General features: G+C 28.7%; 1 protein-coding gene across 1 annotated transcript in view; it reads left to right on the forward strand.

The window, feature by feature from the left end:
• Positions 1 to 3480: 3480 nt before the first annotated feature.
• The window catches only part of LOC135956699 (5-hydroxytryptamine receptor 2A-like), a 68177-nt gene continuing 52822 nt past the window's right edge, over positions 3481 to 18835 (forward strand). Inside the window, exon 1 of the mRNA XM_065507252.1 lies at positions 3481 to 4039. Within this exon, the coding sequence (XP_065363324.1) occupies positions 3499 to 4039 (541 nt within the window). The 5' untranslated portion in view covers positions 3481 to 3498. The remainder of the gene's footprint in view (positions 4040 to 18835) is intronic.

Below are 18835 nucleotides of genomic sequence, written 5' to 3' on the forward strand. Positions count from 1 at the left end.
AGAACGAGTTTATGATGAATAGTTATTTCAGAATAAATATGTATATATGAATATGATGTAAAACTCTTTAAAAAGTTCATTTGTCATTATACCCTGCACCACCATATTGGGGAGGGTATTATGCATTTGTGCAAATGTTTGTAACGCCCAAAAATATTAGTTTAACACCCACCTTAAAGTATACCGATCGACTCAGAATCTAAGTCGATTAAATATTTGAATATATTTCGATAAAATTTGGTACATATAATTCGGTCCAAGGACGAATTGAAACTAGCAGAAATCGGTCCATTATTTCACCTAGCCCCCATACAAATGTCCACCTGAAATTGGACTTTATCGGTCATAAATTTTTAATTTACATAGGTATCTTCACAAATTGTTCTCCAAATAAGTTTTAGTCATCGGTCCATAATTAGTCATAGCTCCCATATAAGACCCGCTTCAGAAAAAGTTTTGATAACACATAAAATTCAACATAAATAACTTTCATATAGACATAAATCACACCACCTAATTTCATGAAGATCGGTCCATAATTGGTCATAGCTTCCATATAAGGCCCATTTCGAAAATCACTCACGAACATAAATTTTTTAAATTTTAAAGACGAAATGTTTTGGCTTTTATACTTAGTGTAGGGTATTATATGGTCGGGCTTGACCGACCATACTTTCTTACTTGTTTTACTTTTGGAGTTCCTAATATAATTAGAATATTTCGTATGAAATTTATAATAGTAAAGGTTGTTTGTTTCAGAAACCCGTTAAGTTTTGAAAATATGGGTGAATTCCAAAATGTATGTATGCAATGCAGTCATATCTTTATCAACACAAAGCATGCAAACGCGTAGTTAAAATTAAAAAAAAAAAACTTGTCGTACTGCCTGTTTTTACTTTTTCATACATTTTGCGATATGAAACATTATCAAAGTTTACATGGTTGCGTTAAGAATCGCTCGACTTTTTAAGGTTGCATTGCATACATACATTTTTTGAATTCACCCTATATGTTAACATAGATAAATCAATTTTGTAAAAGTAATTTTTAGGTAGCTATGAAGTTTTCTTTGATTTACTCAAAATCAATCATTTGTTACTTGACTGGTTTTTGAAATAAACTATTAAATTTTGGATCACTTTTATTTCTGATTATTTTTAATCCTCAATAACTCAGTAAATAATTCTGACAAATTTTAAATCCTCAATAACTCCGTAAAAAAGCAATTAATAATCCTGATACAATTTAAATCCTCAATAATTGTCTAAATAAGCATTAAATTAGGAAAAGTAGCTTAATTTGTGATCATTAAAAATCATAACAAATTGTATATCATCAATATCTCTGTAAACAAGCGTTAAATTATGAAAGGGATGTTCATTTGTAATCATTGATATTAATCGATTTTTAGTATGACTTTCATTAAATCCTCAATAACTGGTAAATAAGCGATTAATTAAGAAAGGAAGCTGCATTTACAATCATTTGTCTTACTGATCCAAAATCGATTTTCGGCATGATGAAAGTAATAAAAACCCTAAACCTTTAATAACTCTGTAAATAAGCATTTAATTGAGAAAATAAGCTTCATTTGTGATCACTCGTATTTCTGAACAAAAATCAATTTCCCTGAAATATGTGGTGTCAGGGAGTTTAAGGATATATAACAAATTTTAACTACCATCCCAGATTTGTAATATACTATTTTAGTAAAAAGTTATTCATGCAATTTTTCACTGAATTTTGATCATACCTACTGCTTTTGGTTGTTTAACATGCTATCCAGCATGATTATGACTCGGATAATTACTAGGACCAATCTGCCATATTCTGGTATCCAACAAGGTCACAAGATCTGGAATCTCATCTAAAAATAAAAACGTATACTTGTATTAAGTTAAATAAAACTTAAACCGTTAAATAGAAAAATTCTCAAAAATACGTAAATGTATTCAAATATTGTACAAATGTATCCTCCCATTAAAGATTTTATAGTTGCTTCCGTTAGCATTTTGGACGAGGTGACCCACTTATGCTTAAAATCGGACATGTCCTGGGATACCTATCCTGTGTTCTTTAATTCTTTTTTTTACAAGAGCCCAATATCTTTCCACAGGCCGACGTTTTGGACATTTGCAACTGTCAACGAAAGGCAAATCCACCCAACTAGTTGGGCACAAAATTTACATTACTGTTTGAATACCACTCAATGATATATTGCGGAATTTCGGTTTTTGTCAGTTTATTTAATAAACTAAACCGTTTTTGAGTTACGCGAATATATGTTATGCAACCTCCTCCATTTTCGAAATAACGGTATATGTCGAAAATACGAGGTAACCTAAAAAACGGTTGGCACCACTGAATTCAGCATACCCGAATTAGATTCAGCCGCTGGGAGCCCCACTTGACAGAAGAAAAAAATGTCAATTTCATGTACAGTGTAATTATTTTATAGTAAAGTATAACAGTTAAATAACTGTTTAAAAAGCTTTTATTTAGTTACCAGCTGTTATAAAAAAGCTAATTTTTAAATATCGTAAATATTATGTTCTAAAAATAAATTCGAATTTAAGAAGTGTGCTTAAAGTTTTTGGTACCGGAAATGAAATAAACAGTTTGAAAATACATTTATTTTATATTCTGATTAACAATTTATTATAAATAGCTATACAAATTCTAAAATTCTTCAACTAGGTACATATTCATGGGCAATTTAAAACCAATAGCTTAAGCATTTATTGAGAATACTATATATTGAAGAGTTTTATTCATCAAATTAAATATATTTAAAATTTTCCATCATATGGAGTAATTTTTTTATATTTATTGTTATTTTTATTTATTCTACTTTACATTTTATGGAACATGTATCTTATGTTTTATCAACACTGAAACAAAAACATTCCCCAATGTTTGTTCTCTGTACTCAACATGTTTAAAAAACTATTAATAATGTTGCCAGGATAATGTATAAGAACATCTTCGCAAACAAGTACTTTTATAGTAAACAACAAAATTTGTGAAAGAGGTGGAATATTTCATTAATATTTAGATGAAAGAATGATGGTGAAAATAAAATTCATTCAAATAATTACTCCGAAAAAATACAAGAGGCGCATGTCCTCTAAGGATGCTAAATGTTGCCAACGCAATGTTTATTGGTAAGGAAATTTTCCACAACACACTGCAAAGGTAGTTTCAAGCAGTGCATCACATTGTTAACAAGCTTATAGCGGTTTTAGGAAATAGAAAAACTAAACAGTAACAAATGGATAAAAAATGTTATTCAAAAAAGTAGTAATAAAATAAAAGAAAATTTAAAAAAAATAAAAAAAAAAATTTTGGAAAAAGCAAACAAAAAATATATACATATTTGTGTTGAATACACAACAGTGCAAAATGTAAATTAAAAAAAAATAAGTTTTTCTTAAATTTTAATAAAAAAATATTAAATAAAATAAAATATATATAAAAAATAAAATAAATGTTTTCAATATGACCATAACATCCAAGGAATTCAGTGATTTATTACAATATTTCTCAGTTAACAATTCATCCAAACACATCATATCGCTGGCTTTAACAGCCAACGAGTCATTTGTTGTGGGCTTTAAACAGCAGAGTGTTACATTCGAGCATCCACCCTGGGATTTACTGGACGAAGAAAATTCGTCAGCGTCTTCACTCTTCAATCAGTATATCGATAATTCCACCTCCTTGCAATATGCCAGCAATGATACCTTTGCAAATCGTACGAAAATTATTGTTAAGCCCAGGATTAGTACGGAAATACCCATATGGCTGATACCATGCTACAGCATCATACTGATATTTGCCATAATTGGCAATTTATTGGTGGCCTCAACGTTGTTTCAGAACCGTCGTATGCGTACAATAACGAATGTGTTTTTAGCAAATCTAGCTATTTCCGACATGCTGCTGGGTGTCCTGTGCATGCCCATCACACTGGTGGGAACGTATTTGAGACATTTCATTTTCGGTGAATTGGTGTGTAAATTTATACAATTTGCTCAGGGTAAGTATATTTATCTGTGGGATTACCGCCACTAAATCGACATAAATATGTACATTGTACATATGTTGTATTTACATTACAAACAACAAAGAAAATGAAAAAATAACAAAAAAATTATTTATGTGGGCACATTTGTTAACTAGCGACAATCCCTTTGAAATTGCAAAAAAAAAAGAAACTCAACACAATTCCAAATTTATGTTTGTAACCAAATAGTAGTGACAAAAATCTCTATAAGTAGTTAAATCATGATTCATGATCGACTCGGTTTTATGGCATGTAAATAAAACGAAAGAATCAAGCCATTTCAAATATTTATCTATGAAAATAAATCTTTTAGCCATTTAGTTACTCTCACTTATTACAGTATATAAAACTGTTGTAAAAAAAATATTCAATCGTTGTATGCATTAAATCGTGGAAGGAAAAATGACCAAATAATATGAACATTTATCAAGAATAATGAGCCATAGTCTCTTTTCTCATAGTTATAAAGATTTATTTGTTATACGAAATATCCAGCAATTACTGTGGCTTAAGGATGTAGAGAACATACGATTTTATGCAGAAGTAAACGAAATACTTCGTTTAGGCAAAAAATTAAGTAAGAACCAATTTGGAATAATATGTAAATAAGTGAAATTAATGTGTCAATTTTGTGACGAAATCATCAGTTTCAGAATGTTTTGATCTTGGTATCTTAATCCAAAGCTGATTGACAAATTAATGTAGAAACTCGTTTTTAATAAAATGTTCGATGTAACCAACTTGCGACAACATTATAAACTATTGGTCTTATAGTATTTTCAAAATTTTAGTTTATATATGACTTAAAAATGCGAAATTTTTTTAAAATTTTTAGCATTTATTTTGAAACATTTGTACAATATAAATTTATTCAAAGTATTGGCCATAAGGTCACATCTTTCTAGCAACACATGGAGCCAAAAGAACTGCTCATTTTTGAGGCATTTCCAACCAATTCATTCTAAATATTTTTTAACAGGTACAGCTGCATGTGGCGATCCAAGGCTCGCTTCAAACGAATCAGTTGCGTTCGGTACAGATACCCCGTGATGGTCTGGTCAGATTTCAGCAGCTAATAATTGATAGGACCCTTTTGCTCCCACCAAATTGAATTATTTTAGCGCCATGGATATTTGGTTTTGGTGTAGATTCGGCTGGTTGGCCGGGCTTCACACACGATCTCTTACGCTTCGGGTTATCGTAATGGTACATAAGCTTTGGTGAGCAATTTTTGTTTATACTATAATGTTCAATAGCTAAGTGAGAATAAATGACAGATATGTATCCTTAAAAAATGACATATAAGTAAATAAAAGCAAAAATAGCGTTCAAAAGATACGTCATATATTGGAAATCCCGGAGAAATATATTTTTTTTTAAATTTTAATTCGCAAATAAATTTCGATTATTTTGATTATTCGAATAATCGACAATTATTGATTGAATAATTTATTTTTATAAATTGGAAAATCTTATTCATTCGAATAAAAAATATATTTTTACATCGATTATTCGAATAGTTTTCATTCGCATGATAACCCTAGCTAACAACCACCTTAAATTATACCGATTGATGGGATGGGATCATGTATGTATACAATCCCTTTGGATAATGCCAAACTTTTAGGATGAACTAAATGAATGGCCAATGAATGAGAATGTAAGAAACTGTGTTCTGTCGGCAGAACACCATTCAATAGGGAAAGCCAAACCAGAAGAGCATAAATTGATATTCTGATCGTAAATAGACCAACACTCATAAGACTAGTTGATGTGTTAATTTTGTATACAGAGTTAAATGCTAATTTGGTTCATATTGTTCTATCTTACAAGAGAGTAAGGAATAGAACTAAACACTGCAGCATTCGATTCTTCAAAACTGGTTGCAATAACGAATCTATTTGCGCAATACTGATTCCAGTTAGACATTGGTTCAACGGAAATGTTCTCGGAACTCAGAAATATTGATCAAATATTTGACAAACAAATTGTTGAACTATGGTAGTAATATTGCAAACAATTTTCTTTTAATAATTAGGTACAAATCGGAAAAATTATCTACACCATTTCCAATTGTATTTCAGAAGTTTCTAATTGTATTTCAGAAAATTCCAATTCAATTTCAGAAATTTCCATTTATATTTCAGAAATTTCCAATTATATTTCAGAAATTTCTAATTATATTTCAGAATTTTCTAATTTTATTTCAGAATATTCCAATTATATTTCAGAACTTTCTAATTGTATTTCAGAATTTTCTAATTGTATTTCAGAATTTTCCAATTGTATTTCAGAATTTTCTATTTGTATTTCAGAAATATCCATTGGTATTGCTATTAGAATTTTCTGAAATACAAATGGATATTTCTGAAATACAATTGGAAAATTCTGAAATACAATTGGAAACTTTTTAAGTATAAAATAAAAATTCTGAAATACAAATGGAAATTTCTGAAATACAATTGGAAAATTCTGAAATACAATTGGAAATTTCTGAAATACAATTAGAAATTTCTGAAATATAAATGGAAAATTCTGAAATATAATTAGAAAATTCTGAAATATAATTAGAAATTTCTGAAATATAAATGGAAATTTCTGAAATATAAATGGGAATTTCTGAAATTGAATTGGAATTTTCTGAAATATAATTAGAAATTTCTGAAATTCAATTGGAAATTTCTGAAATACAATTAGAAACTTCTGAAATACAATTGGAAATGGTGTAGTTATTGTAATAATGGAGGAACGAGATTTCTCTAGTTTTGGAAATCGACATTTATTTGTGATTTCATACAAACTTGAATATATATTCATAAAAAGAATTTAAATTTCATTACAAAATTTGATTTTAGTGTTTTCGTACATACATATGTAGGTAATATTAACATTATAACTAAACATTTTTGGAAGATGTTATATTTTTTATGATGTATTTATAATAAGCTGACTTAATTTGTAAGGATTTAATAAATATTTAACTTCATTCGCAAAGTTATTAAATTTAATTATATAATTCAATTTGTCGATTTCATGGATATTTTATAGAAAAAAAATAGAGTTTGCTTTAACAATAGTAATTGTTTGAATGCCATTAAAATTAATTTGAATAATAAATATGTTAACCAGCAAAAAAATAAATTAATTTTAATGAACAAAAAATTAAAATTTATTTCACATTTAGCTTTTTTTCTTTTTTGTATTAAAACTTTTCGGTTTAATTTTTTCATCCCCTGTATCCGCGTCTGCCCTTTTCACTAATGGTGAAGGGTATAAAACAGAGATCGAAAATAACTCGTCCATTTACCAAAAAACCCAAATTGTGATTTATATTTTTGTGATAAAAATAAATCACTGAAAATAACAGTTATAAAATGATTTCTATTTAAATGGTTTGGTATGACCTTTATTCGTTTTTGTTGTTTTTTAATGGTTTGGTGTGAGATCATAGATGGGAGTAGTGCACTAATTTTGCAGTTTGCACTAATACTTAGTGATAGTGCAAAATTAGTGCAATCATTTTGTTCATATTTAGTGATGAGTTGAAAATTAGCAGCCTCACTAAACATTTGTGATAGTGAGTTAAACAATTTTGCACTCAAAATTAAATTAGTTGATTTAAAAAAATGCAATCATCAGTTTATTGCAACTTTTTTGTATGCACTAATTTGAGTGCAACTTCAAATTGTGCACTTAAATTTTTAAGTTCAAAATGGTTTAAGTTTATTTCTGTACACTAATTTAAAACTTAAGACTAATATTTCATTAAAAATAACAAAATATATTTAAAATTTTTATTTTTCGAATTTGGATTTAACAATTTCATGACTACTCATTTTTGAAAATTTAGTGATAGTATGTTTAATGCAGCTTTTTTTTGATTGCAGGTTAAAATTTTGCAGTAATTAATTGTAGTGCAGATTTTTGCACTAAATCTTCGTTTAGTGATAGTTAAAAACATATCACTATCACTATTTTTTTTAGTGCTAGTTAAGAAATAAGCATTATCACTAAAGCTGATAAAAAATAGTGCAAACAAAATTGTTTGCAATTTTAGTGAGTGATAGTGCAATGCTGATTTCAATCAATATTTAGTGCACTACCCCCAACTATGTATGAGATAAACAATTCATTTGTTCTTGTTCTTAATAACTGTTACTTTCTCTTTTATTTATGTACAATAACATATTGTTAGTCACTTTTAACAAATTATGGAAATAATATGATAAGTATGAAGTAATGAAGTCTGAGTAACAGAAATGAGAATTTGTTAAATTGTTATTAATCTTTTGATAAATTTTATATATTTAAGCGTTGATTTGCATCAAATGCATTTTTGCGATTTATTGTTCATGTTCGCAAATAAAAGTCACAAGCTGAACTTTACGAAAAAAATAAATTATAAATCACTCATCCAGATTATTTGTGTTTATTTCTTTTATATTTCTCTCAGCCCCATACCTAAAATGTTCTCGAATAAAACATGCTCTCAGTGATATATCATAAAAAATAACTTTTAAATATATAGTCTGGGTGGTTATCTATTCCAGATACGCTAGGGATTATAAAAAGGACCTAATGAGATGAAGTGTCCCCCACAAGTATTCTCTATTGATCAGAAATATCAGTCAGATGTTTGAAAACAATTAAGACATGATATATCTCAAGTCAAGTAGACCTAGAAACCCAAAATAGTTATTGGTAAAACGTATAAGTATATGTCCAGCCACTATATTTAAAAAATATTATTTCACTTACCCAAACTCTCACTTGAACTTAAGTATATAAACAAAATAAAATATTTATTTTTAAAACACAGTAATGCAAAACAAAAATCTGACATAAATATGAATGACATAAATACTTATACTTAAACAATTTTAACTAAATACTTCAAAAAGTTTAAATAAATGACTGCCACCACAAAAATGTAGTACGAGTGCATACATACAGTTGTACATTGAAATGAGAAATATTTGTACATAAATACTCGTACATGTACATCATTCCATATTGCTTAAATGTTTAAAATTCCATCGCTCATACGTAACTACATACATAGTATAATCTATGTATAACCCAACAGACATTTAGGTTTGATAGCAAATTGAAAATGATTTGAAATTATAAGTTTTCTCAAAAGTATTTAATAAAATGAAGGAATTGCTGCAGTAACTCGATGTGCTGTCTTCAGAAACAAATGTCACACACGTAGAGAATTATTATTTTTACAATTTTTTTTTTAACAATAATTTAGTCAATGTAATTATTTGTTAAATTTACGATTCATATGAATCTCATGTGAATCGAAACTTTAACATATTATGGTTGCGTCAATCATATATTAATATTGACATAAACTTGTAAACACTTTGAAAAGGTTACTATATTTTTTTGTTGCAACAACTTTAGACGTTATGGTTACGTTGCATTTCATCGTTCTAAATGCTGTAACTGAAACACATAGTTATAATAAAATCGTTCAGTTATTGCATTTCATTAAGGATAATTTTTCAAACGTTTACATTTATGTTTGTTGGGTAGATTATTGTTTGTGTGGCGCCATTGTTTGCGTGACTCTGTTAGTGTATGAATATGTGCGTAAGGTGACATTTTAAGCAATAAATAAAACTATTCAAGCTACCAACACATAAATCTCGTTGCAATTAAAACAGCAACCTAAAACTGCAACCAACATATTTTGTAAAAGTTTCAATAAAATCTTCAAATACGCACATGTGCATAAACTTTTCTACACATGGACCAACAGGATGTCCCCGAAAATAAAACTAAATCATCTAGGAAAGTAAAAGTAGTGGTATATGGAATCGATTGTATTCTTGCCACCCATACTTGAGAACTACCTGACTGCCCCGAATTAGTGATTTTTCTATCATTTAGTGTCACCAATTAGTTACATAATTAGCTAGGTGACTAGTTAGTTTTACATGTGAATGTCCTCCTATGCAGAGGATAAATTGATACATAGATATCAAAGATAGTTTGGCAAAAGTAGTCAATGCATGCGATTCACATATCAGATACATAGAGTCAGTTACCTAGCTGACTAACTAATTGGTTATTGTCTAGCTAGTACACGACCCTATCCTAGTACACAACCCAACCATATAGCAGCTACAAAGAGACAATCTAATAGTCTATTATTAATGGTTGTATCATTCTCATGAAACTCACGTATTAGTTACAAAGAGACAGTGCAATAACCAATGTCTTGTAAACAAACTATCCTATCAAATAGTCTAACAATAAAAGTTTATAATTTTTGTAATTCGAGAGATATAATTAGACTTCTGAAATGAGTACAGATGGGACTAACAAAGGACAGTAAAATGATAATACTCGCAGAATTATATAATTTGCAGTGACCAAATTGGCTTATTCCCAAAGATTAATGAATATTAAAAAATAAACATATTACACTAAAATGTACTACGGCTACTTCCTGAAATCAGTACTTCTACACGCAGAGAAAAAATATAGTTGGGCATGGTTACTGTAACCATTTCAATATTGTTACAAGTTTTTTAACTATATTATAGTCACAGTAACCATTTACATGATTGTGGTCACCATAATATGGTTAATTTATGATTCACATGATTATATCAACCATATATACGGTTACAGTAAACAAATATATGTTTGTGACAACCATTCATATGATGAAGGACTTATCATATTATGTTGCTCTCGGCTTAAGGCTTATCATAATCCGAGAACAACATATTATGATAAAATTATTCATCATTAGTATGGTTGCCACAAACATATATTTGTTTACAGTAACCATATATATGGTTGATACAATCATGTGAATCATAAATTAACCATATTATGGTTACCACAATCATGTAAATAGTTACTGTGACTATAATATTGTTAAAAATCTTGTAACACTATTTAAATGGTTACAGTAACCATGTCCAATTATATTTTTTCTCTGCGTGTAGATGTGGAATCTTGAACAAAAGTAAGAAATTTATTGTGATATTTGTTACAGTCCAGGGCTGTAACAAATGTAATTATGGAATGATTCTTTGAGCATTTCGAAATGTAATTCCAGTTTAAATAAAAGTTATTGCTTAAAGTTTTCAGAGTTTTATGGCAGTTAAATGATACGTAGGTGTTTATATGGTATCAAGAGCTAATTCAGTGATTGCTGTCAATTTTATTTCAATACCAAAATTTACTATTAATGTTTGAAATGTATGAGTTTTGGATTAATTTTGAGCGCAATTGTTAGCGCTCCTATGGTAAAATTTACTAGAAATTTACGTGTTTTCGACAGTTGGTACAATTTGACAGTGTGTTTTTTATTATATGAAACATATATGACCAAATTCAATCCGGACTTTATATCGAAGTTGTGGATAGAGATGCTATAGAGATAGAGATCGGGACTGATTTTTGAAAATCCCGGGGATCGGGATTTTGTAAAGAATCCTGAAATCCCGACCCTGGGTTTCGGGATTTTCGGGAAATCTAAAATCCCGAAAATTATAAGAATGAAACGTACATAATTATGTCTTTACAATTGAAAGTAAATTTTTTATTTAGTAACTAATTTTTATTAGACACTAGAAATCATTCTATCGCATCTATGGTTTCGTCTGCCATTCTGGAACGAATTTTGTTTCCGACAAACATCTTTCATATTGGCAAAACCATTTGCAAATACTTATAACAAATCTGCAAGTATTTTCCTCTTGTTCCTTCAGAAATAAAGTGATCTATTTCTTTTGCTAGTTGCAAATCTACATTATAACTTGGTTTCATTATTATTTGGGTTTTTTACATTTATTAATAATATCTTTTAGCCTTTGAGCCATCGAAATATTTTCATTTTGTTCGAGATTCAGATTTTTTGTTTTGGAGACAAGCCAAAAAACGTTTGTTTTGAACAAAATTATAAGGATATATTTAATTATTTATGTAAACTAGATCTACTCACTTTTTATGGAAAACTTTAATATTTTGTTCAAGGCTTACTTACTCATAGAGTGTATTGCAAATCTTTTTTGTATGATCTTTCTAGTTTTCCTAAAACTTTTGGAAAGGTTTCCTGATGAACTGGCCTAAGAACCCTTTCACACTGCGCAAGTCTCTTTTGTTGTTGGACAAGAGACTTGCGCAACTAAATTGCCTAGTGTGAAAGGGGTCTAAGAAAACACCGAAATGTGCATCAGAATTAGCTTATCGCCGCAACATTATATTTAAATTTAATATGATAATTTATTTGAAAAACTAAATTTTGTTAGCGTTAAAAACTTAATTTACTTAGTAATATTTTAAAAATCTTATGAAAAAATTAATATTTACCAAAATATTTTATGATTCCAGCGCAATCATTATATGCTTATTTAAAAACCTATATATGACCATATTATGGTTGTAGCATTATACCATATTATTGAGTATTAGCGATCACTGATCATGCCATTTTTATAAATATAACAATATTTTTTTCATAGTTGTCATAATTTAGTTATAGTTAGATATTTCAATCAATCATATTTTTGAAATAAAATGTGCTTAAACATAAAGTTATTGGCGACAAACATTTATGATGACATAGTGGATATATGTAGATAATATGTTAAAATAGATTTGTATTTCAGTTGAGGACTTACTAAAACACGAATTTACATAATTTATTATATTATGTATTTAATTTGTATATTATTAATGACCAAATCGAATAAATAATGTATACATATGTAAATTATTTAAAATGTGTAAGTTATTTAATTGGCTTTAAAAAATATTTCCATCCTTATTCCTATTTACATTAAAGAAAATTGTATGTAAATATTAGTATTATTTTTATTAAGTACAATAGCTATTTTTATTGTAGACAAATAATAGAAAAGTAAATTGAATTTACATAAATATGTATGTTTGTATATGAATCTACTCGTAAATCTAAATTTCAAATCACTTTTGTAAGTTTAAATATTTAGACAATTTGCCGCCAGACTGAAATCAAAGAAAAAACTCTTATTTTCTTCCATTCTTATTTATTACTATTTAAAATTATTTTCGAAAAAAATCCATGTTTAACATGAAAAAATCAATAGGCAAATATGTAGGAATTTAGGGAATACATACAGTCTTTTGCTTAGAATTTATGAGTTTGTACAATATGACCATCATTTTATTTTTACAGAGAATCTTAATAAAAGTTCTATACTCACAACATGAACATTTTTCCAGTGCTAAAACTTAATAGTTGGTCACATTCATGTTAATGTTTCGAATGAGGGATAAAGATATTTCACTTCAAATCATTTTCATTCTTTTTTTGTTTAACTTTCAGTTTGGGAAATCATTGATTGAACCAACACAAAACATTTTATTGAAATTCTTTTGCCAGTTTCGGTTTCCAATGTGTGCAAATGAAAAATAAGTTTTTAAAAAAGCCAAAAGTGGGTGTATACACTTTGTAAACCATGCAATTTTTCTTCCTACACATATACAATACATACTTATGTACATTAGGGTGGTCCGCTTTGTACGGATGGAATGTATGGTGTCGATGTTCCCAACTAAAATTAAAGTTTAGTTTGTTTGAGGAGACCATTTTCCAAAATGTTTGTCCTGGCGACCTTTTTAAAAGTTTTTTTTTTATATTTCTCTCGAAGAAAACATATGAAATATAAGTCTAAAAATATTGCAAGTTTTGTATTTTTTTAATTTTGACATGCAATTATTTAAAGTAATCAGTTTAAATTGACACCTTATAAACCTCGAAACCTATTTAGTTGAGAACATCACCCTAATGTACATTTGTCTGTACATGAGTACATGTGTATTGCTGTGTGTACATGTGTGAGATTAAGCAACATATTGTGGCACGTAACCGAAATAATGTGTTTCATAAGGATGATAGAAGATTTTTTCCATATTTCAATGCAAAGAAACACAAAAATCGGATTTATAAATTGTTCATCATTTTTCGTTAAGGCTTAAGTTATAAAAAATAAATAAAAAATATGAAAAACTGAAATAAAATAAGTAGAGTAATGATAAGCAAGCACGGTCTTAAAATACCCTACACTACATATTAAAGCTCGGTATAAGGAATGATATACATACGAGTTTGCTCATTCATCATAATCAGAAGACAAAGCCCTTCAGCCGTAAAGATTTAGGTTCGTATAAAACTTGTCTATGTCAAATTTCATTACGATATTAATTATTATAAGACAGAATTGAATGAAATTTGAATCAATTCAAACAAATTAGGCAAAAATTTATTTCAATTCATTTCAAATTCAAATGAATTTGTTAAAGTGAATTACAATTCGTTTGAATTGAATTGATTTTGAATTCATTCAAATGATTTAGAACAATGAATTGCAATTCAAATAAATGAAATCAAATAATTCAATTCCTATTCAGCCGCTACCTGACAATTCTAGTATATCATGGGAATTTCAAATCTAAGAATATTTTGTCTTTGGACTATATTAGGTGATATACAGATAGGCAGGCGTCCTCAACAGATAGGCAGGCTGGCGAACTGACACATCGAGATCATCTTAGAATCTTATGAGGACCCATAATATAAATACTTCTTGGTTCTACGACTAATATTTCGATATGTTCAAAACGGAATGACAAAATACCACATAGAAGAAAATCCTTCCACCGAGCTATATTTTGGCCATGCAGCAAAAATTTACTGGGTGAAACCGATTCTGTCTGCAAAGATCCAAATAATTTTTCATTTGATAAACTTTTCGTTTTCTTTACGGGCGATTTTTCATACAAACCGAATAAGGCTCAATGTAAAATAAGCTTTATTAGGTTTAAAATGTCTGACTTTGAAAAAACCAGAATTTAGTAATATTTTAAAAATTTTAAAAATAATCAGACTAGTTTAAAACCTTCACTTAACCACTGAGATATTGGACTTGTAAGATTGCGCGTAGTGGGGTAGAAAATATTGTTACGTTTTAACCTTTTCAAAACGTTTGGTTTATTTCCTTTAAATAAACCGGATACTTTTGATTACAAATAAAAGCCGTTTAGTAGTTTGAAAATTGTAACAACTCTTTATTTATTTAAAATGTACAACAACAGAATTAAATAGTCACTCAATGTTTTTTTTATACACGTTTATAAATTCTCAGAAACACAGACACTTTATAATGTATACGAATTGACTTGAAAAATACAGCACACTTTAAGGAACTCAGTTGATGTTTATTCAAATAGCGTCTCTGATAAACTGACTAACGACTGCAACCTCTGCCACTATTTATAACACTGCCATCTGCACTCTAGATTGCTCTTTAACTGTCAAAGTTCGAATATTCTAGATCATACGCCATCTGTGGTGTACTTTCTACAATGTTCTTTAACTGAATATTCGAATTCAAACAGCGTTGCCAACTTACGATCAATGGTCAACTGAAAGCTTTTATTTAATAATGCCCACAGACATGTTACAGTCTGCTATTACAGCACTGCTATTTGAAAGCATTATGCTACCTCCAAATCAGCCCCCAAAATCGTTATATTTGAATTCAAGTACAATTCGTAACAATATATTGCTAAATATCTTTATATCGAATAGAATCCTGAAATTATTTTGATACTCGATTTCAAATTCAATAAAAAAAATTAGGGGTGTTACAAACGTATTTCCTTGCCTAGCTATATGTTGTAGGGTATAGAAAGAAGAACAAATAATAACCAAAATACACAGCCAAGGATTTATCAACAAAAATGTGTTGGTATTTTTTTCACATTTAAGATGTGTCGGATTCAGGAAACCACATCAGGATATTAAATATAAAAAGTGAAATAAATTTAATGTAAATGTTCATTTATTTATGCATGTTTTTAAGTGTTCATGAAGTGCAATGATATAAATAAATTTCACTAATAATTTATTAGATTTTAATCAGCAAAAACGAATCCTTTAGCTGAAATAAACATTGAGATGTAATTAATATGCTTTATATGAGAGACAACAGAATATTAATTAGCAAGATAAGCATTATTGTATTCCTCGTGAATTAATGTATAATAACTAAATCATAGAAACTAGGATTTTCCCCAGGAATATGATTAAAAAAGCTACATTTTAAGATAATGTTAAAGCTACTATTGAGTTGGATCCGACGGTCTGTTTTTTAAGTTTGTTTCAGAATTGTTCTTAAAATGTATACTAAAAGCAAATTTAAATTTCAGCAAAATTTTGTTTAGGTAATCCTAATTTCCATAAATTGTAACAAAAATTTAATAATCATAAATTACTGAATAAACAATCTAATAAAAATTTGTATAATTAAATTTAAATGTTTAATTTATTTTATTAAATTGTATATGCGAATTTCTAAGTAGTTAGGTTTAGAAACTCAATAAATATGTAATATGTAATAAAATCTTTATTTATTAACAGAACTCAATGAAATTTTCAAGGTTTTTTAAATTTGTCATTTGAACCTTCGCTTTACCAAAGGTTTTTTTATGTACGTGGTTTACCAATACCCACCCGGGTGGTACTGCACTTTTATACATATACATTTAAAAATCAAAAAACCTCATAAAATGTTTAAAATGATTTTAATAAATTCTACAGAAGTCTAAAATTTGTTCAGTTAGTCTTAATTTCATTTGAATCGAAACAAAATTAAAAAAATTATTAAACTACTGAATCCGTAATGGTCACCCGGGTGGGTATTGGTAAAGCGAAGGTTAAATAACAAAGTGTAAAAAAACTTGTCGAAAGGTGAAAGAGAATCCTGCAATTCCTACAAATTTAAGCGAAATTGTATTTTTTTTTTACAATTTTGCACAAAGGGTCCGCATTTCCTTCGGGACTCGGAAAATTCTTTGGGTATAAATAGGGAACACATCAAGGTTTCCAAAGCTGCTTTCCACTTTTTGATCCCAGCTTTGGGATTTTGGAAAAAGTGGCCCAAAATTGAAATTATGATAAAAAATAGGTCACTGCTTCGAAAAAAAGGACATGTTTTTTATATCATAATGTTCTCCGTAAAGATACCTTACAGAAAAACTTAAAATTGTCATATGTTCTTAAAGACAGTTGTTTTCTAATAAAAAAAGAGTTAAGTCACCTTTTTGCCCAAAAAAACAGAAAAAATATACTATTTATACCCTACACCACCATAGTGGGGAGGGTATATTGGGTTAGCGCTGATGTTTGTAACATGCCTAAATATTGTCCCAACACCCACCTTAAAGTATACCAATCTTTCGACGACTTTCTGAGTCGATTTAGCGATGTCCGTCCGTCCGTCCATGTAAACCTTGTAATCAAACTACAGGTCGCAATTTGAAAGATAATTCGACAAAATTTGGTACAAGCTCTATTGACGAAGCCTATTAAATTTGATTAGAATCGGTCCATTATTTCTCCTAGCCCCCATACGATTGCCCTATCTGAAAATAGTTAAGCTCTCATAAATACCTCAGTTATATAGATATTCAAACCAAATTCTGCAAAAATAAGTTTTATATAAGTCAAACTCGCCTCACCAAATTTTGTGATGATCGGTCCACAATTAGTCATAGCTATCATATAGACCCACTTCCGAAAATCACTTTAATTAGCATAAATCTCTTAAAAATATTGGTATTCTGATAAAACTCAACACTAATTATTTATATACACCAAATTTAATTTATTTATACACACATATACCAAAGTCATGTCACTAAATTTTATAACGATCAGTCCATAATTAGTCATAGCTCCCATATAATGCCCACTTCCGAAAATCGTTTTAATGAGTGTGATTTCTTAAAAAAGTTGGTATTCAAACAAAATTCAACACAAATAGTTTTTATATACACAGAAGTCATGCCACCTAATTTTATGGCGATTGATTCATATTTAAATTGTTGTAGAGTATGATATGGTCGGGCTTGACCGACTATACTTTCTTACTTGTTTTAAATTGAAAGTCGTTTATTTTTGGATCCATAATTGATATTGCTCTGAAATCTTTTGTATATTATTAGTAATTTACTAGACTAACTAACAAAAAAAATCGCTCCAAAATTCGCTACATTCGCTCCAAAATTACGCCCTATATTTTAAAAAAGCGGACCAAGCTATGTAAAAATTTTAAAATTTCAATTTTTAAATGCCTATAACTCGGAAATTATAAGAGACAAAAACTCGGAAATTATAAGAGATAAATAGACCTTTCCAAAAATATAAAAATCTTTCAAATCGGATAGAAAAAAAAATTATACTCCTTGGCTACGCCCACGTCAATTTTTATCCCGATGGGACCAGCCGTTTAGAAAAGCCAGATTTATTTCCAAAAAATTTTGATTCTGTCCCACTGTGCAATCTCGAGTTTAAATCAGAAGAATGGGACAGAATTATTTATTTTTTTGTAATTGCATTTGCTTTTAATAATATAAGTATTTAATTAATAATTTAATTTAGTTAAAATAAAATTTAAGTATTTAAATGTAAATTCTGTTGACTTTTATTTAACTAGGTCGTGGTTTAGTGAGTTAGCAGATGGATTAACCAGCTAAAATAGTTGATGTTTATACCCTACACCACCATAGTGGGGAGGTTATAATTTTGGGTTCGAATAGTGTCCCAGACAAAAAGAATTTGTTTTTCAACGTACATAAATCTCTTACAAAATACTTTATTGCTGGGCAAATTATAATGGATTACTTTTGGGGTATCCCAAACAAAAATAAGAATTTTCTCTAGTAGAAAAACTAATAGTTTCTATTATTTTTTAG

Source organism: Calliphora vicina, chromosome 4, assembly GCF_958450345.1.
Source record: "Calliphora vicina chromosome 4, idCalVici1.1, whole genome shotgun sequence".
Lineage (NCBI taxonomy): Eukaryota > Metazoa > Arthropoda > Insecta > Diptera > Calliphoridae > Calliphora > Calliphora vicina.